Source organism: Pteropus medius, unplaced genomic scaffold (assembly GCF_902729225.1).
Source record: "Pteropus medius unplaced genomic scaffold, Ma_sr-lr_union100, whole genome shotgun sequence".
NCBI classification, from domain to species: domain Eukaryota; kingdom Metazoa; phylum Chordata; class Mammalia; order Chiroptera; family Pteropodidae; genus Pteropus; species Pteropus medius.
Window position 1 is genome coordinate 7,776,252 of NW_024351543.1, and position 21,400 is coordinate 7,797,651.

General features: G+C 36.9%; 1 protein-coding gene across 1 annotated transcript in view; it reads left to right on the forward strand.

The window, feature by feature from the left end:
* Positions 1 to 255: 255 nt before the first annotated feature.
* Positions 256 to 21,400, forward strand: part of SEC22A (SEC22 homolog A, vesicle trafficking protein) — a 54,220-nt gene continuing 33,075 nt past the window's right edge. The window contains exons 1-2 of the mRNA XM_039843211.1: positions 256 to 446; positions 9,869 to 10,069. Of these exons, the coding sequence (XP_039699145.1) occupies positions 271 to 446; positions 9,869 to 10,069 (377 nt within the window). The 5' untranslated portion in view covers positions 256 to 270. The remainder of the gene's footprint in view (positions 447 to 9,868; positions 10,070 to 21,400) is intronic.

A 21,400-nucleotide genomic window follows, 5' to 3' on the forward strand; every position in this document is an offset into this window, starting at 1 on the left:
GTGTGTGGTGGAGAATGAGGGCAGGAACTGTTCTTGCTCACTCAGAAAGGGCTTTCCCACCAGCTCCTTAATAAGCGTTTGCTGTAGGGCCGCGTGAGAGACTGCCTCTGGATACGGGAGGCAGGCGGAAGAGATTAGTCTTATTTCTGAGGAACTGTGTGGTTTATCACTGCACGAATTTGCAATCTCTTGGCGCAGGTGCGTGAAAAACTGCCAATCTCTCCTGGAGGGGGCGGGACTACCTCAGACCCCGGGACGCGAAGGGTCAGTATGTCCTTCACGCAGAATCTGATTGGCCAGGGCGAGCCGAGGGGACGGGGGCGGGGCTTAATCCCGCCCGGCGCCAGCCACGTTGGACGCAGGGTTGCCCCGCGGAAAGGCCACGCCCTGGCTCCACAATGCACTGCGGGCCGCGTCACTCGGAGCGGCGGGTACCGGCGTGGCAGGTACGGCCCGGCCCCTCCCATTCTTCATTCCTTCCCTCTCGGGGTCGCTCGAACCTTACCCGGTCGCTCGAACCTTACCTGGCCGCTCTCCTCCCTGCCTGCCTCCTGCCACGGCCCTGGGCATCTGCAGACCTACTCTAGGGCAGGAATCAAGCCCTTGTCCTGGGGACGGGAGCAGGGTGTCGTTGGAGGAAAGGAGCTCTGGAGGGGCGGGATTGCAGGGACTTAGTCCCCTTCAACTTTCTGGGTCTGTGGGGCCTCGTGGACGGCTGTTGCCCCTCGGCTGATGTTCCCTGGGTATTGGGCAGCCCGGAATGGGGACCCGAAAGAGAAGGATATTGGCTCTGGGCAGCCGGGGTAGAGGGCATTCCCTGGTGCCCAGGTGTCAAAAACACCGTGATCCACCTACGCTGCTTAAGTGCCCCAGAGAGCCTGACGTGGCATTTCCTATTTCTTTTGTCAGGGTGAGATTTGAACCAGTGGCTTACTTTGCGTTTTGTGGGCATTGAATGAGCATTGAACCCAGAAATTTGCCCTCGTTGGCTCTCGGAATCCTCTTAAGGCCCTGTTAATGGCTCTTTGGGAACGATGTGGCATAGAGACCTGAGCAATTGGCTCAACAGATGGAAGAGGGCTCTGAAAAAAGCGAGCGAGCCCTAGCCGGCTTTAATCTTTCGGCCAGTAAAAGCGGCTTTGGGCATGCTATTCCTCCTTAGCCTCCTGGGTCATCCACCTGAAGGCAGTTGGTGAGCTTGAGATCCAGTCTCTCCTATGCTTTTTCAGCCAATGAAAAGCCCAGGGCTAAAGTCAACCACCCTGCGGGAGATGTCGGGATCCCAGCTAACAGGTGGCACAACCACAAAACTGAATCACATTCCTGGTTACTGGCATTTGCTCATGTGCTGAGAGTATAAGGAATTAGGCAGAACCTTAAACAGTACCTACAATATCTGGTATATGACGGTTGTACTTCAGTATTTGAATCTGATATCTGTGACCATACCCTAAGTTAATGGGACATCTGGGATTTCCTGTGTTGAGAACCATGATCTCAGTTTAGTGCTTCTTTTAGTGTCTCATTGATTTTTAAAAATCTAAAGATATTTTATATTGGTGTATGAAAGAAGCCCAGGTCTTACCAAAGAGGGGTTCATGTGACCTCTTTAGGAAGTTGAGTAAGAAGCTTGATATGTTGAGAGGCAGTTTCTCATAGAGTGGTTAGAGTTAGGCCTGAATTCACATCTGTCACTTGCTAGTTTAGGGATTGAATAAATTAACCTTTCTGAGCTTGAATTTCCTCAAAGGTAAAATGGAACCGATAAAACTTCCTCACAGGTTATTGGAATGCTTACTTGAGATAATGTGTATAAAGTGCCTGGTAAATAGAGGGCAGTCAGATAATAATAATAGCAAACACCACTGCACTTGTAGTCTGCAAGGCAGTGTTTCAGGTTCTTTATGTGTTCCTTTGAGGTAGATACTATTGGTATCTTTAAAATAACCCTATAGATAGATACTATCAGTAGCCAAAATTCACAAGTGAGAAAATTGAATATAGAAAGACCAAGCTTGCCCAGGTTTACACAGTGCATGGTGTAGCCAGTTTTCGAACCCAGGCAATCTGGTTCCAGAGTCCATCCTGTTTACTAAAATACTATACTGCCTCTTAAAGAAAATGTATGCTGGTCTTTTATTATTATCCCAAAATGATTAGCTAGTTTCTGTATTACTGGGTTCTTGCCCTTGTTGGTTTTAGGAGACTGATGTAGCACAGTGATGTAGAGATAACAGGAACTTAGGCTTAAGCACCGCTTCTGCCATATATTAGCAGCGTGACATTGAGAGAGGGAGCCTCCGTTTCCTCATCTGTAAAATGAAAGTTATTCTTACTTCACTGTTTGTAAACTGTGAGGTACATAAATATTGGAGGCCCTGTCCCTAAATATGGATATAATCTCTCTGGAGTCTGAGGTCTTATACATAGCGTACAGCGCAGGCACCTATAATAGGAGTATTAAAGGCTGCTGGAGAGGTTGCAGAGGAAGAGCAAGCTGCAAAATGAATTCTGGTTGTCCTTGCCCTTTCCCCTTTTCCTCTTAAAGCCCTGTTTCCCAAGTGCCTTCCTGCTAACCTGTAGTTGTGTAAAGACCTTCCCTTTTCTCTCCATCTTGCCCCTACCCTGTGCATTACAGTTAGTATAGCTTTCTCTGCAAATAACACTCCTCTCCCTCTTTTCACAGATCTCTGTGACCACTTAATAAAATAGTATGTATCAAGGTAGTGTTTCCAAAATTTTGGTACCGTCAGATACTCAAGATAATTTGAGTGATAGCACATGAACATTTAAAAATACTCTTCAAAATTTTCAGACACATTTGCATGAAACCCAAAAAGTTCTCTATTTTAATTTAAATTATGAGAAAAACCTAACACCTCAAAACTGATTTCACAGATACTATTGCTAAAGATAGGGCAAAAGTAAGTCAAATGAAAGACCTGTATTAGGTAAATAATAGTACAGGTGGGATGCAGATACGACTGAAGTTTGGGAAATAATGAACTAAAATAAAATATGAATGATTAACGCACTATGAAATGTTTTTATCTTAAAAGAGGCATTTATGAAAGCATCTTGCCAGAAAGTAAATATAAAATATATGTTGCATTTTATTTATTACTTTTTAAGAGATTGCCTTCCTGGTACCATGGGTCCACAATCATAACCATACCACAAGGTTCTAAAGAAGAAAGGTCAGCATCTTGTATCTGAAAGGTTGTTAACCACTGCTATAGTTTAGCATTTGGGGAGTTTCTTTTTCTCAGCCTTTACATAAGTATTTACTCCAACCTACCTAGATTCCAAATGGGGCTTTTTCTTCTAGCAGTTGATACTAGAGAGAGGATATACAGGCCAGTACTCAAGATTCCCTGAGTTTTCTGCTGCTGTTTAAAGGCATATGTAATATTCTTCCAGTGTTAAAGGTGAGAGAAAATGGACCAGTGACCTAAAAATGCATTTATGACCCTGATAAAACTACTACTGCTCCTAAATCTTTATATCTATCCCTGTAATTGGCAAGTGTTTTAATCTCTTGCTTTCCCTGGTTCCCACTGGCCCTTCCTTCGTTTTCCCGACCATCACCTTGCCTGCACTCTAAGAGGACTCTAAATGTAGCTTGGCCTTGATGTGGACAAATTCCTCTTTCTACTAGCATGGTCCAGATAAGATGAGAGGTTTTGTGTTCAGTTTTTAAGGAACTGCATTAAGAATCCATGGTAAAAGGAACAAAGTATGTGTGGGGGAGGGGGATATTTACCGAATTGGTAGAGGAGGGAGTGCTTATCCTAAGGTGATTCTATAAATTAGTCAAGCCTGGGATTGCTCATTGGACAGTCATCTGAGTTTCTTTTGCTAGTTAACTGGTTTTGATGCTAGGTCAGATGACTCTGGGAAGAAGAGACCTTTTCTCAGATAAACCTTATATACTAATAAATCGAAACAGTTCTCTAACAACCTTTTAAGAATTTTGACATGGAATATCACTGTGTTTTTGGTTACAAGCCTAAATGTATGTATTAGGAATATCTGAAATAAGTTTATCTAACCACAGTTTTCCAATCAGTAAGGTGGTAGGCAATGGAGCTTGCATTGTGTGTGCTCTTTTCATCTGAATTTCTTTAATTCTGAGCCGATGCTTCTTGATGGTAAGAACTAATGTCTAGCGTAGTCCCTAGAATACAGTACATACTGTAAAAAAAATATAGCTGAGTAAGTTAGAAGATCTAATTGGCTTTGTTAAGGGAGTCATGAGTTAGGCAGCATTCCATCTAGCAATTAGAAGAATGCTCCAAGAGGCTGTACAGAAAGAGGCTTAACTAAGAAGTTAAGAGTGGGTTATTTTAGGCAAGTACAGGCAGGAGTTCTTACCAAGCAGATTGCCTCACTAGTGTAGATCAGGAAATTCCACCCCTGGGTGAGGTTGAAACTGCAGTTAAGTTCTATATTTAATCTAGGTTTCTCATCTGGACTTTTAGCACAAGTGATGCCATTTTGGCCCTTGGCTTTTCTTTTTATACTCAATAAATGTTTATTAAATGAATGGAATTTACAGGTTGATGTTCTTTTCTCAGTATATGTTTTAGGAAGTATGAATCATATCTTTCTGTCTTTCAAGTCAAAGAAGAAAAGAGTAACTTTGAAGATTACATGAAAGTTGGCACCCAACAATAAAGATAATTTCTAATATTAATGTTGGGATCCTAGAGAGATCAGGCACAAAAGAATGCAGTCTGTTTTTAAATACCGAGTATATAGATGCTTGGAAACTATAGGTCACAGCCCTGCCCTCATGTTATTCCAGGAGTGATCCTTGTGTTTCAGCGTACTTCTGTAAAGACAAAAGTTTTATATTTAAATAGTAAACGCTAAGTGATATGAAGTAAGACACTTTCCTGCTTTCTTACATTTAGGCTAAATGTTGCAATTGTGGTTTAATAATTAAATAAAAGTTTAACAATTTTTAAAAAGAAGATTATAATATAGATATTATCCCTTGAAGGATCACAGTTTTCTCTTGCCTTTAGAAGACAAAAGAAACTGGTTGAATAGGAAAAAAAATGATTTGAATATGTCATGTTGGAATTTTAGTTCAAAGATTCCTTTATGGTAAGGCTAATTTAATTCCTGCTGGGTTTTTCTTCCTTTTAAGTAAATAGAGAAAATTATTAATGGGTAATGGCATAGTAATACCTATCTATTCCTCTCACTTTCTCATGAAAAGAGGAAAAGGGGGAGTAAATTTAGTGTGTTAGCTTTATTTGGGTTAATTTTTATTGTCAATCAGTTAACATGAGTGGGCAGTCAGATTTTGACTTTACATGGCAAAGAATACTAGGGACCACTGATTTCCAAACCTGTTATCAGTTGATTTTCTGTGGCATTTTTTGGTATATTTTTGATATATAACTAAAAATATCCAAACCTGTAGAGAATTTTTGTAAGATTTTATTTGAGCCAAAACTGACAACAGTTGCTGGGAAGCAGAAGTGCAAATGCTTTGGGAAATGACAGTTTTGAAGCTTCTATTATGCACTTGAAATTGAGGAAGAATGTAAGGAGCATTACATGGAGGTGGGAGAAAGCAAGGCAGGGATGGAGTTACAGGATAGCTAGCAGGATTATGTGTTCTCTTGAGGGTGGTTATTTCAAAGTTATGTTAACCTAGATGCACTGAAACAGTGGACAGGTCTTGCTTAAAGCAAAGATAAACCTTTTACTAAAAAAGTTATATGCCTGAGGCATGAATTTATGATCAGATCACCCTGTGAGGATACTTTCCATAGAACCCCTTTTTTGTCTACACTCAATTTTTCATTTTTAGAATGAGATAATATTGACCTAGCTGAACTTTACGTAGCAAGTAAAGATTAATTTAGTCTCTGATACGATAGCAGTGAAAAAGCCTATGAAATTGTTATCAGATTTTTCAGTTTTCATCAGTTGCCCGTACTGCTAGTGAAGGAGAAGCACTTAGTGTTCTGATGGTTCTGACAGAAAAGAGTTATCACTTAATTTCACACTGTGAACATGTTTTAATTCAATATTCTTGAAAGTATGATTCTTAGACAATAAGCATAGTAATTACCTGGGGAATTTGTTAAAAATGGAAGAGTCTCAGGCCCCACCTCACAGTCAATGGATCATAATTTTTTGGAGGTGGGCCCAGAAATTTGCATTTCTTTTTTTAAATTCATGGACTTTTTTTTTATTAAAATTTTTTTCAATTACATTAACATTTAATATTATGTTTGTTTCAGGGGGTACAGTATGGTGGTTAGACATTTACGTTAACTCCTTATTGAAAAGCAATTCCCCTAATAAGTCTAGAACCCACCTGATACCATACTGTACATAGTTACTACAACATTATTGACTATATTCTCTGTGCTGTACTTTACATCCCCACGACTATTTTGTATTGCCAATTTGTACTTCTTAATCCCTTAGCCTTTTTCACCCAGCCCTTCAATACCCTTCTCATCTAGCAACTATCAAAATGTTCTCTGTATCTATGAGTTTGTTTCTGTTTTGTTTGTTCATTTATTTTGTTTTTTAGATTCCACATGCAAGTGAAATCATATGGTATTTGTCTTTCTCTGATTTATTTCACTTAGTGTTATTCCCTCTAGGTCCATTCATGTTGTCGCAAATAGTAAAATTTCATTCTTTTTTATGGTCGAGTAATATTCCATTGTGTATATGTACCACATCTTCTTTATCCGGTTGTCTATTGATGGACACTTAGGTTGCTTCTGTATCTTGGCTATTGTAAAAAATGCTGCAGTGAACGTAGGGGTGCATATATCTTTTCAAATTAGTATTTTGGATTTCTTTGGATAAATAATCAAAAGTGGAAATGCTGGGTCATACGGTAGTCCTATTTTTAATTTTTTGAGGAACCTTTAGACTTTTCCATAGTGGCTGCACCAATTTGCAATCTTCACCAAATTTATTGTTTGTTGGTTTATAGATGTTGGCCATTCTGACAGGTGTGAGGTAATACCTCCTTGTAGTTTTAGTTTGCATTTCTCTGATGATTAGTGACAGCATCTTTTCACATGTCTGTTGGTCATCTGTATGTCCTCTTTAGAGAAATGCCTGTTAGGTTCTTTGCCCATTTTTTAATTAGTTTGGGTTTTCTTGGTGTTAAGTTGTATGCGTTCTTCATATATTTTGGATATTAACTCCTTATTGAATGTATTATTGGCAGATATCTTCCATTTAGTAGGCAGATATCTTCCATTTAGACAACCTACTAAATGGAAAGATATCTGCCAATAATACATTCAATAAGGAGTTAATATCCAAAACCATCAATCATTTTGTTGATGGTTTCCTTTGCTGTGCAAAAACTTTTTAGTTTGATGTAGTTTTATTTGTTTATTTTTTTCTTTTGTTTTCCTTGTCCAAGGAGACATCCAAAACATAACAGTGAGCTCAGTGTCAGGAATTAACTGCCTATATTTTCTTCTAGGAGTTTTATGGCTTCAAGTCTTACTCTTAAGTCTTTAATCCATTTCGAGTTTATTCTTGTATATGTTGTAAGAAAATGGTCTAGTTTCAGTTTTTTACATGTAACCAGTTTTTTCAACCATTTATTGAAGGGACTCTCTTTACCCCATATATTCTTGCCTCTTTTGTCATAGATTAATTGACCATATAAGCACAGGTTTATTTCTAGGCTCTCTATTCTGTTCCATTGATATATGTGTCTGTTTTTATGCCAGTACCATTGCTATTTTCATTACTATAGCCTAGAAGTATAGTTTGATATCAGGTAGTGTGATGCCTCCAATTTTGTTCTTTCTCAGGATTGCTGTGGCTCTTCAGGGTCTCTTATGGCTCCATATAAATTTTAGGAATATTTGTTCTATTTCCGTGAAAAAATGCTGTTACTCTTTCGATAGGGACTGCATCGAGTCTATCTATAGATTGCTTTGGGTAGTATGGACATTTTAACGAAGTTAATTCTTATCCATGAGCACAATATAACCTTTCATTTATTTGCATCTTCAGTTTCTTTCCTCAATGTCTATAGTTTTCTGAGTACAGATCTTTTACCTTTTTTTTATTAAATTTATTCCGAGTTTTTTTTTTTGAATGCAGTTGTAAATGGGATTATTTTTTTAATTTTTCTTTCTGATAGTTCATTATTCATGTATAAAAATGCAACCTGTTTCTAAATATTACTTTTGTACCTTACTACTTTACTGAATTCATTTATTGATATTTTTTGTGGAATGTTTAGGATCTCTCTATGGTATCAGGCCATTTGTTAATAATAACAGTTTTACTTCTTCTTTTCCAATTGGATGCCTTTTATCTTTTTCTTGTCTGATTGCTGTCGCTAGGACTGCCAATACTATGTTGAATAAAAGCGTTAAAGGAGAGCATCCTTGTCTCATTCCTGATATTAAGGAAAACAGTTTTAGGTTTTCGCCATTTAGTATGTTGGCTGTGAGTTTGTCATATATGGTCTTTATCATGTTGAGGTATGACCCTCTCTTCCCACTTTGATGAGAGTTTTAATCATAAATGATTGCTGGGCTTTTCTGCATCTGTTGATATGATTATACGATTTTTATCCTTAATTTTTTGTATGTGGTGTATCATGTTAGTTGATTTGTGGATATCGAATCAACCTTGCATCCCAGGAATAAATTCCACTTGATCATGGTGTATGATCTTTTTAATATAGTGCTGAATTCAGTTTGCTAATATTTTGTTGAGGATTTTTGCATCTATGTTCATCAGGGATAACGGCCTATAATTTTATTTTATTTTTTTGTAATGTCTTTGGTTTTGGAATCAGGGTAATGCTGTCCTTGTAAGATGAACTTGGGAGTCTTTCCTCCTCTTGCTGAACTCCTTTAGCCTTTTCTTGTCTGGGAGAGATCTGCATTTCTAACCAGACTTCCAATGATTTTTATACAAGCTAACATTCGAAAACTATTTTTTTTTATCAAACTTTGACTTACCTGATTTCTTTTGAACCTAGGCCTATGTAGTCCTTTTATTTATTTTTGTAAAGCATGATCAGAATCTAATAAAATAGGCCATTATTATTTGCTTTCTGGGAGAAAGATCGAGAACAGTATTAAAACCAGTATTCTTTTAGCTTTAAGATTTATTTTAAAATTAAATATTTTTTCTGACTATAGAAGTAGTGTATGCCCATTGTGAAATATGAAAATTTAGAAAATTATAAAATGATAATCATATTTCCTGGAGATAAGCATTATTCTCATTTTGGTGTGTTTCCTTCCAGTATCTGTTTCTCCATTTATTCCTCCCTTCTTCCTTCTTTTTGTCTCTGGAAAACATCATTTGCAGTCTTTATCCTGCTTTTTTTTCCCTATCAAACATATAAGCATTTTACCACATTATTAAACTATTTTTCACAAATGTAATGTTTGCTTTTTGCATTATTTTTCATCATATGGGTGTACTATAACAGGAGTGTACCATCCTCCTGTTACTGGATGTTTGGTTATTTTCAGTTATTTCTGTGAAAGGATTTTTTTCTTTAAAATTTTGTCTGAATTTGATTACTTTCCTTAGGATAGGGTTATAAATTTAAATTTTTTTGTGGTCAAAGAGACTAAATATTTTTAAACTCTGTTGAATATTGCCAAATTGTTTTAAGAATGGTGTTTATTCAAATATTTACTTCTGCATATACTTTTGAGAATGCCAGAAAGAAGCAAGTATTATATTTTTTAAAGCTAATTTGTTAAGGAAATCATAGGAAGTCGTTTTGTTTAGTATGTCTTTGATTATTGGTGAGTCGAACATTTTTGCACTGTTTATCAGCTTTGGCTTTAATTTTCTATCTAACCCAAATTATTTATTTTTGTTTTAGGTCTTCTCTGTCGGTTGAAATGTCTATGATTTTATCTGCCTCAGTTATTCGTGTCAGAGATGGACTGCCACTTTCTGCTTCTACTGACTATGAACAAGGCACGGGCGTGCAGGAGTGCAGGAAGTATTTTAAAATGCTCTCGAGGAAGCTTGCTCAGCTTCCTGATAGATGTACACTGAAAACTGGACATTATAACATTAAGTAAGACTTCAGTTTGCTTCATGAAAATAACTTGCTTTGTTGTCATTTTAGTGAAATTTAAGTGGTTATAATAGAAATTAATGTTTAGTTTACAAAAACTTGTTTAAGTCAAGAATCGTGTGGTTCTGAACTTATACTAAATAATACTCATCATTTTATCATCCTTTTTGCAGTTTCTCTGTTTACATCTGGCTTTAGAAAAATTTATAGTTTTACAGATCACAGATATTTCATCTTAGAAGTTGATCACTTGGTATTTATTGATGTTCTTACATGTGCCATAGGAAATATAAAAAATCTTACATAATATCTGTCCTCAAAGAACTTAAGTTTACCTTCTAGTGAGAGGGGATAGCGTCCATCACTATTTATTGTGTATAAAGAAAGTAAAAATGGGTAATGGGCTAGATAGTGAGTCTGTGGTGGTCAGGAGCCTCTCTGATAGGGTGACCTTTGAACAGAGACCTAAAAGATGAGAGAGAAGGCAGTCATATGAAGGATGCTATGGATGAAGAGCAAGGCAGAGGTAACAGCCAGTGCATAAGGCCTCTGATACAGATTAAGGAACAGAAAGAAAACTAGAGGTGCTGAAACAATTTGAACAATTAGTAGAGAGACAGAAGGTGAGGCTAGAGAGGTAGACATGGGATGGGTTAGGTAGGGCCTTCTAGGCTGTGAGGAGTTTGGATTGAGTCTAATGCAGTAGGATACCACTAGAGAGTTTTAAGCTGGAGAGTTATATAATTTCATTTTTGAGTAGATCATCCTGGCTGCTTTATGAATAATGGGATCTAAGGGAAAAAATGTGGAAGCAGAGAGATTATTCAGGACAGGGGCCTCCAACTCCCAACCCCCAGGCTGTGGACTGGTACCAGTCCGTGGCTTGTTAGGAACCTGGCCACATAGGAGGTGAGCAGCAGGTAGGCAAGCATAGCTTCATCTGTATTTGTAGCCACTCTCCAGCGCTAGCATCATCGCCTCAGCTCCACCTCAGATCATCAGGCATTAGATTCTCATAGGTGCACCAGTGTCTGGTGCCAAAAAGGTTGGGGACTGCTGATTTAGGAGACTTAGAAAAGTTAAGGCAGAGGTGATTCTTATCATTTGAATGGCAGTGATAATGATGAGAAATGGTTGGATTAGGGCTGTATGTCGGGAGTAGCACCAACAAATGTTCTTTATGAATTGAAGTGAGATATGAGGGAAAGAGAAGAATCAAGAGTCACCTCTAGATTTTTACCTTGAGGAACTGGATAGATAGTGGGGCTGAAATGAGCAAGACTGGAAGGTAAGTGTTTCAGTGGTAAAAATCAAGAGTCGTTTTTGGACACATTAAGTGTGAGATGCCCCTTACACATTCAAGAGACACTATCAGGTAGGTAACTGGATGTGTAAGTCTGAAGTTTAGTGAAGAAGGACAAGTATGGAGATTTAGATTTGGGAGTCAGCTTACAGTATGTAATTAAAACCATGGGAATAGATAAGACCACCTTGGAGAGCATACACATGAAACAACTAGAGCACAGTTAACTCCTGAGCAGTTGGTTGTTGATTGTGCATACAGTATGAAATCAGATAAGAACAAGGTCCATATGGAATATAATGAAGAGAGGGCTTCATAATTGAGATAAGACATGAGCCATATCCTGGCGTATTAGTAAGGTTTGGCTAAGGCAGAGAGGTGGGCATTCCAGGTATAGGGAGGAGAGGCAGAGTAATAAAGAATGGTAGTCACATTAACCAGCTTGGCCTGGTCAAGGAATGGTGATCTAGGAATAATTATGGGAAATGTGTGATAATTAATATGGGGCCAGATCCTGGATATCCCTGAAAGTTCAGATGAGAGATGTCATTTTGATGTAATTGGTTATGGGAAGTTGTTACTGCAGATTTGATGGAAGCGACCTGATAAACAATGCTGAGGCAGTGGAATATGGGGTGAATGGAAAAGTCTGAGAGGAGAGTGGTTTACACAATTAGGGCCTCAACTAGTAAAATACAAGTGCAAATGCAAGTGCCAGCCATAAATAAAGACATTTCAAAAGAAGAAGTGGTTAAGAGTGATAAGATGAAATACCAGAGATGAGGAGAAGGAAGGAACAAAGATGACTGAAACCTTGGAATTGGAAAGGATTGCATATGGCAGGGTGAGGAAGAAGAGCCAGATAATGAAACTCCATTTTCATTGAGGTTTTGACAAGGCAATCCAGTTGAGGGGGGATAGAGATTTTGGAATCATTCATATAGAAGTTGAAACTGTCAGAGTCAAAACGCCCACTGAGTTCCTAAGAGACCCAGAATAGAACCTTAGAGAATGTCCATAATTACTCAGATCGCCTGCATAATGAGCTGTTAACGTTAATTTGGTTTCTAAGGGCTTAACTGGAAATTGATGGTGGTGGTGAATATATCTAAAATGATGTCTTAGCCTACTGCTATGTTTTAAGAGCCAAAAACTTGAAACATTCTAACATTTTATTCAATAGTCAAGCTCTTTTAGTGCCCTGGATCATTATTCTGAGTTTTAGTTATTGTTATTGTATAGCACTAGAGACAGATGTCAACGTTACAGAAGATTGGCTTGAATATAGTTTATTAATTCTGACAGATACCTGGACTTAAAAAAAACAACAGAGATAACTTTTTGCAAATGTTTTTTGTTCCTCTACCTTATTCTCTTAAAAGAAGAGTAGAATGTAGTAACATTTTTAGCACCCCTCCAATTCTTGTTTTATTGTTGTGAATTCAATTTACCAAAAAAAAAAAAAGTGCTTCAAGAGTACAAGTAAGAGAATCATATGAAGGTAAAAATAAAGGCAGGAGAATAATAAAGTGAAGTAGCATTTAATTCTGGAGATACAAACTATGTAGTCCATTCATTGTTAAGGCTACAACATTGCTTCTAGCTTCCTTGTGGCCAAAACAAAGGGGATAATGGATCATTTACAGGATTCACAGTGTCCATTGGATCAAAACATTGCTTTTCTTATTACTGAGATCTGATATACATAAAAAGGGACAGCATTTGGATAGCATTTGTTCAGCATCCATAACAATGAGCTTTTTATGATATTTATTATAATATGCCTTTCTATAAGCAAATAGCATGATGCAAAAAGCAATTTTATAAGAAACTTTAGGAGTGGGATGAATCAGCAGAGGTCTGATCTGGCCTGATCTAAGATTGTAATTTAGAAACGTTTAAAAGAATAAATAGGCTACATGGCCTTCAGAACCACACATAGAAAAGCCTCTATGCATGTTATTTTTGTAGCTAAGTTTGAAAAAAAAGGTTACACAGAATTTTTAATTCTACTTTTTGACAAGAATCTGGATTTTATATATTTTCTATCATTGATTAGAGGTCTTGTTCATTGGTTTCTAGTTTATTGAGGTTGTTATACTATACGACAAATGTAGACAATATATAAAATTGGGAATTTACATGTGTTACCTGACTTAATTAAAATTCTCATGTGACACCTCTTCTTCTAACCATGACTTTGCCAGATAAAACTCACAGATCTGCAATGGTAGTGTTGCAGCACAGCCTGAAACTGGCACCAGGCTGCCAGTCTGCTTTCCTAGCCCTGTTTCTACATGCTTCTCTTTCCTTCAAAGCCCCATTTATAGTCTACTTTTGAATCACCTTTCTCATCACTGCTGTTTCTCAAAAGATCTCACTTCCTTCGCAGATCACTTGTAGAACCTGAGTGACTTTTTCATATTTTTTCTTATTTTTAATTTATTTTTTATTTCTGTAGCTTTTCTCCATATCTACATTGTAACTCATTGAGATAGCTGATCTATTCTGACTTATATTATTTTTGATTTCTCATCAATTAGCATTGCAGTTTTCAAATTTGTATAGAAATTGATTTGCTCTTTGCAGAATACCACTGAGATCCAAAACAAAGTAACTGAGTGTATAATTATGTGCTAAATCAGATGGTACCTCACATTAGATTACAGTTGAATAGGTAAAAGAAGAGTTTTCAGAAAAAAGATTAGAGTATCATTTAAAATTGAGAAAATTTCTTTAATTATTTTTCCCTGTGTATTGGGGAAATGACGAACATCATATTGTAGCGACTGAATACTTCAGTTCAGCTAATAAAGCACATTCTGTGGAGCATGGCTTGAAGCGCCACTATGCTTGCACATATAGTTGTTGCTCAGTGAGGGATGATTGTTTTGAGAGTATAGCGGTGTTCACAGTGCCATGGAATTAAGTCTTCTGTTTCTCCAAAATTCTTCAACTTGGCTCATTGGTTTGGGGTGAGGGGTGTGCATAATCCAATTTTGTGATTTCTTTTCATATTACATAGTGATATAATTCAGTGTAAAATTTTAAGGAATTTGTCTCTTTCATAAGTTGAAGGATACTTTCTTTAAATTGTAATAGATATTTAATATATAAACATGTGACTACTTAGGAAACAACAATGACTAAAGTAATAATTATGAACCATATGAAAATTAAGTTGTATGAGATCTTAAAACATTGAGATTGGTTTTGGAGGTTTAAAAATAATAGTTGTACATTTGAGATCTTTTTAAACATTCAGACACTGGTATTATGAAGAGACAAACCCCTTTGGGAGGCCATTCATACTCTTGTGAATTTTAGTGCAAGAAATAAAATTTCTTAGTTTTCACTGCAAATTCATTTGAAGTCTGATAATCTCTGTAAGCTTCATAGATTCTCTCCTTACTTGAAGATTCACTTTCTCCACATGTCTCCCCAAACTCTGCCTCTAGCCAGGAAGGCTATTTTAGGCTTACCTGCCTTAAGGTTTTAGATTTTGCCAGTGCTTTTCTTTTACTCTTTGGTGTTATTTTCTGATTATAGGAGTAACAGTTTCAACAGTGATCCAGTACCTCTGATTGCCAGGCACTTTACATGTTGTTATTAAATTTTGCAATCACTCTGTGAATGGCTAATAAATAGAGCTCTTTCCCATGGCCGAGGGAAGAGACACAACTCATACTAGCTTAAGCCAGAAAAGAGTATTATCTCATTTCTCCAGTCTCTCTTTTTTTGCAGATAGGAATTCTCTACACGATGGAAAACACTGTACAGGCGGCTCCATGCTTACTTCATTCCAGCTGAGCAACCCCTCTCCCTCCATGTTTCGAGAAAAGGACTTTATTGGCCATACTGTGTCATGGCCCATTTCAGGAGTAACGTCATGGACTTAGGGCTGAGATTCTCTTAGTTGGATCCAAGATCACATGCCCACCTCTTTGATGGGCAGCTTTGTCATGTAGAATAGATAGCGGAGCTGGAGATAATTCCCCAAAGGGAAGGAGAGCAGGGAATTACAGTACTACTACCCCTGTTTTACAGATGAAGAAACTGAGACTTAGGGATGTAAAGAAACTTGTTCGAACTTACAAAACTAATAAATTGTATATCTGAACCGCAGTCCTTTGGCTTCAGCGTTCACATTATTCTCTGCTAAAAGAGTTGCCTCCCTTTACCCTTGACCTCTGTCTTGACAGGGCACATTCCTGATTCTCCTAATTCTTTCCACTTTTTTAATGGAGAGGAAAATCAACTAGGGGAGAGAATTAAGTAAAACTACCTGCCCCCCGCCCCAAGACACACACACACACTTTTTTTGGTTGAGAAATAATAAGGAACAGAGTATGCATGAAGTCTAAAATTGATGAGACAGCATTGTCTCTTTGGAAATTCGGTGTTTGGTGGGGAGGGGTCATGGCAGGAGAATGCAGCCCATTGTGGCAGGAGAACAGCTACCAAATCTCTTGGGAGAAGAAAATAACCTGTGTATCCTACTTTCCTATTTTGTCTCATTACTGGCATCATTTCTTTTTCTTTTTTTACTGGTTATTTTAGGAAAATCTACAGCTTTTCAGCACATATATGTTAAACAGGGTCTTACGAACTGGTCTAGGAACCTAATAACTCGTACAGTTTCTGTGAGAAAATGAGTTCTAGGTGCTATAAACTTCTAGAATACTAACCAATAAGTAAATTAGGGATTACCTGTGATTTATTATCTAAAAAAGTAAGGCTCTTTATTCTCTGGGGTGAGCAGGTGTTAGAGTTAGTGGGAAAGGATGAATCAGGAGATAGGGTCAATCTGCAGAAAAGAATATGAAGGATGTGAAAGGCACATTTTGCTTGCTGTGTTTTATTCAAGACTGATGGTTTAATAACCTTTGACCACTTAAAATCATCTGATTCTCCTTTAGCTTCCTGTTATAAGTTGCTATCACCTGCCACGTTGCCTATTAATATTTTCTTATTTAGTGACTAAAATGAGTCTTTATTCACAGGATAATGTATCCATGATTTAGCTCTTCACCATTGGAGGGTAATTGAAATTTTGCCACATAAGAGGAATGAATGAGAAAACGTGAAGTTTTTGGTAGAATGTTGCTCATGGTAGATACTTAGTGTTACTGAATTCTCTTTCAAGTTCTTATCTCCTTACTGTCCCATCGATGGCAAAATCCTGTTCTCGCCTTGTTTTATATTAGACATATATGGTGATAAAATTCATACTGTATCCTCATCTTCATAATGTCAAACTTTTTTTTTTTTTTTTTTAGGCGAGGCAACCCTTGGTTGACCTCACATCACAGATTGCAAGGGCCTTGTCAGCGTACAATCCCTTATTTGTTTTATTTTTTACGCCTTCAGCACCTGGTGTTCCTAGGTGGTCTCCCATCCAAGTACTAACCAAGTCCAACCCTGCTTAATGTCAAACTTTTTTATATTTAAAAGCTGAAATGCTTTTTTTTAGAGATTGATATTCAGTGTGGAAGGTTTTATTTCAAAAATAATATTTTTCTTAGCAATTTTAAGAGTAGATTAGAGATGGCATGTCCTGCTGGAGAACTTTTTTTCACCCAAGAAAGCTATTCACTGGGCAAATGTAGCTATGAAGGGTGAGCACATTCTGTGTGTAATGGTACAATTGCAGAATGAAAATTGTATGTCATGCATGTATTAATTATTACTGTCTCAATTTATAAATAGTTTGCTATATACTTTGTCATTTAGCACACTACAAAATGCAGTTTTGTTTCCTTATCTTGTTTCAGATATCATTGTTTTAAGTGCATTCCAGTACTGTATTGCAGGCGCCTGGCAGTCAGGGATTTTGTCTTTGACATCAGAGTCTATAGAGTAGAATGCTTGGCATGTGCTAGGTGCTCTATTATTTGCTGTGGGGAAGATCATTGCTTTCATTAATTATTTAGTTTGGTGCAGCAGGTCAGAATTATCTTAATAATGTCAGTGTTTAATTGGTGATATGTAAAATTTCTTTGATAGTTCTGAAATAAAATTAGATGCCAGAAAAAGTTTAATTTTTAAAACTATTTATTAATTTCGTTGGCTTTAGGAATCACCTGAGGTATTCTGCTTGGATACATGATAGAATGAGCTTTTTAACAAAGTGATTGAAAGGGTTAAATTCCCCTTATCTGGAATTTGAATGTCTGCCAGCCTTATCTGTTCAAGACACACTTGATCCTGGAAGGCCCTAAAGAAGTTCCTAGTGTGTGTGCTGTGGAGAGGAACCAAAGATAAAATGAGATTGGATAAATTCCTTGGCCAGAAGAAAGGGAGTAGTTATAAAGACCAAACCTCATTGGTACCAGAGCCCAAAATTGGAATTAGAGCAGAGTAGGAAGAAACAATGGCAATTTAAAAATTGTGCTCAAGATGGAGAAAAGAGGACTTTTTGTGTGTGTGAGGGTTAATAATGACTGTGTTGTAGAAGAGAGCAGGCACACCGGTTAGACCTGTATATCCATCTTAGCTACTCACTGCAGAGATGAGTAATTCTACATGGCCCCTGAGAACTTCCCTCTCTTCAAAGTATAGGGGCGGATGTTAAAGGCTTACTGACCTGAAGCTTTCTGGGCACCCTGGAAGAGCAAGTGAAGTTCTACTCTCCTCTGTCATTTAGTCAAGTATTTATTGAGCTTCTGCTTCGTGTAGATACCACGAGGCTGTACAATTATCTGTGCACAAAATACCCAACAAATTAGTGTATAAATGAGTGAGTGATACCATCTTTGTACTCATTCAGCTTATTGAGCACTTTTTTTTTATCCTAGACACAAAATATTTTAGGTGCTAAGAATATAGTGGTGAATTATAGAAAAATCCCTGCTGTCATAGAAGATAGGTGTTAGTGAGAAAGACATTACAACAAATAAATGCATAAATACATAAATATATTGCAAATTGAGTTAGGTACATGGAGAAAAATAACAGCTACTATGATATAACTATAAGTGTGAGATCAATTTAAATTGTGTGCTCTAGGAGAGACTTTAAGTCCGAGAACTGAAAGATGAGTAGGAGTTAACCAGATGAGAACAGGAGCATGGTAGTGGTGGGGCTGGGGACACTGCAAGTGGGAAGACAGAATTCATGAAGCTTGTCAAATTGGAAGTTGGAAGACTGGAGTGGATTGGTATCCTTGAGGATCTGAAACAAGACTAGTGTGGCTGCAGTGCAGAGAGGAAGGAGTATGGTTGCACAGGATGAAGTGGAGAAATGGCAGAGCTTCCCAAATATCCTTCTGATACAAGTTCCAAAACTCTCAAGTTTCATTACTCTTAATTGAGGGAAAAAATAGAGATTGATTTGTGGCTTGGAAAAACTGAAAAAATGTTGATGAATTAGGACATAATTGGTTTATCTGTACCATATGAAACTGGTGTTGGGTTGTGGAATGAATATTGGCTTTGGACTTAGAACTAAGTTTGTCCTGGCTCTGCTTCTAAATGGTGTGTTGGGTCAGTTACTAAGCCCCCCTGAGCCTCTGGTCCTTTATCTGTAAAATGGAAGGTAGCAGTGTACCTTTATTGTGAGAATGAAATTAAATAACATGTAAAGCACTTAGTAAAGGGCCTGGTTCATACTAAGTGGGCAGCAAACTGTGCCTGCCACTGTTAATATTACTGCTACTTCTCGTCCTCCTCCTCAAGACAAAAGGACAACAATTAGATTGTGTATAAAATATGAGCTAAATGAACCTAAATAGATAGGCTAAAGCATGCATAAACTGGCATGCAGGTAGTGACTTTAGACTATCTCATATAAATAGTCCTCAGTGGAATGGTGGGAGTCTTTTGATCTGTCTCAGTAAGACTTGAAAAACCAGACGTTTTTTGATAACAAAAGTAAATCAACTGAGCTGTATATACTTTTGGAAAACTGGCTTTGCATTTCTAAGAAAGACAGCTAAATTCACTATGAAAAGCCATAATATTATAGAATACATTATAGCCTTTCCAGTACAATTATAATAGACTCCGTGAAGATACTAACATACAATCTTAAAAAGCTTCCTTTACTTCACATATAATTCTCTAGTTAAATTTAGTGAAAGCAAAGAGAAACCATTTAGGATAAACTGTCATGTAGGTGTCTGTCGTTCACTCTATTATTAATATGGAAATACAGTAAAACCCTGCCATAATACAAAAAATGGAGTCCAAAAGCTTCAATCATATTATTGGAAGATAATGAAATAACTCCTAGTTAGCCATTTGGGAGTTTCTAGTGTGTGGAAGACAATCACCAGTTGCATTCTATCCCAGTTCAAATTATTGTCCAGTATATTTAAATGCTTAATAACATGTCAGAATTTTGATGATAGTAAAGATTTTTTTTGAAGTGGTAAAATTACTTGTAGAAAAACATACTTTGGCCTTTAATTTAGTTATTAATTTTATAGAAAAATGCAATGTTATAGCTAAACTTTTTTGACTATGATCCATAAGAGAAACATTTTATTTGTGAACACCACCTATGTACAAATAGGAAACTGAAACAAATGTTTTATGAAACAATATACATTCCAATATTTTCTGTTATATTCTATTTGAATTTTTAGGAAAATGCTGTGTGTAATTCACTAGACTAATTTTACAACCTAACGAGTTACAACTCGTAGTTTAAAAAACATTGCATCAAATGACTATGTACTAAGTACATAGTCAGAAAGGACTTCAGAAAGGAATTACAAGATATTCTAGAAGCATAAGATCAGTATGATTTTAAGAGATAATTAATATGTGCCAACCTCACATCATTTGGCTGCCTGGGGTGGTCTTTAAAGAGGGAAATAGGGAGGAAAGCAGGATGATAGATAGATGGATGGATAGATAAATATGCACGTATATGCATAAACTCACTGCAAGGATACACAAGAAATTAATAACGTGAGTTGCTTGAGGGACAGAGAACTGGGTATCTTTGGGCAGAGGTGGGGATAAAACACTTTAAGTACAGTGTTTTGTTTTTCATTCTTTTAACATTTGAATTGTGAATATATACTAAAAATTAAATTACAATTAATAAATTTTGCTGCTTCATCATTAGAGCAAAAAGGGGGAAAGAGACTGCAATATGGACTAGAGTTTGGCAAAGATTGCTGTGATAGATAGGAGTTATAACCTATATGGTCTGTTTGCTGCCATTGATCTAGACCAGCTATGTTGACAGTACTATAAAAGAATGTGTAAGTAACTCATTGAGAAGGGTGAATTTGTTTCCCACGCTGTGCTTATAATGGGGGGAGGATATATACTTTATTCTAAAAAACCTTTTTCTTTTTCAACAAAACATGGTTAAACATTTCAGTGCTTAAAATAGACATTTTTTTGTTTTAAAATTTTAACCTGTTATTTAGAAATAATTTTAAACTTACAGAAAAGTTGTAAAAATAGGAAAAATACAAATAATACCTATTCTCAGATTTACCTTTTGTATTTTACCCCATTTGCTTTATCATTTTACCTATCAACCTATATCTATCTGACTGATTTTTTTCTGAACCAATTGAGAGAAATTTACAAATACCATGTCCCTTTATTCCTAACTCCTTCAAAGTATATTTTCTAAAATTAGGGATATTCTCTTAACTATAGTGCACTTATCAGCTCTAGTAAGTTTAATACAGATACCATACTTTTTTCTGATCTGCTGCCTGTTTCTCATTTTTATCAATTGACCCAGGAATGTCGTTTATAGCATTTTTTTTTTTCTCTTTCTGGCACATGACCTAGACTAGGGTTAGGTATTTCATCTAGTTGTGTCTTTTTAGGCTCCTTTGTTCAGAAACATTTCTAGTCTTTTTTGCAACACTGAGATTTTTAACACAGCCCCTGTCCCTTTTATAAATAGAATGTTGATCATTGGTGTTTCTTCATGTTTAGATTCAGATTATGCATTCTTGGCCAGAATACTATATAGCTGATTTGTCTTTCTGAGATTGTCACAACTGGAGGCACAGGAAGTCCATTTGCCCTTCATAGTGATGTTAGAATACTTGG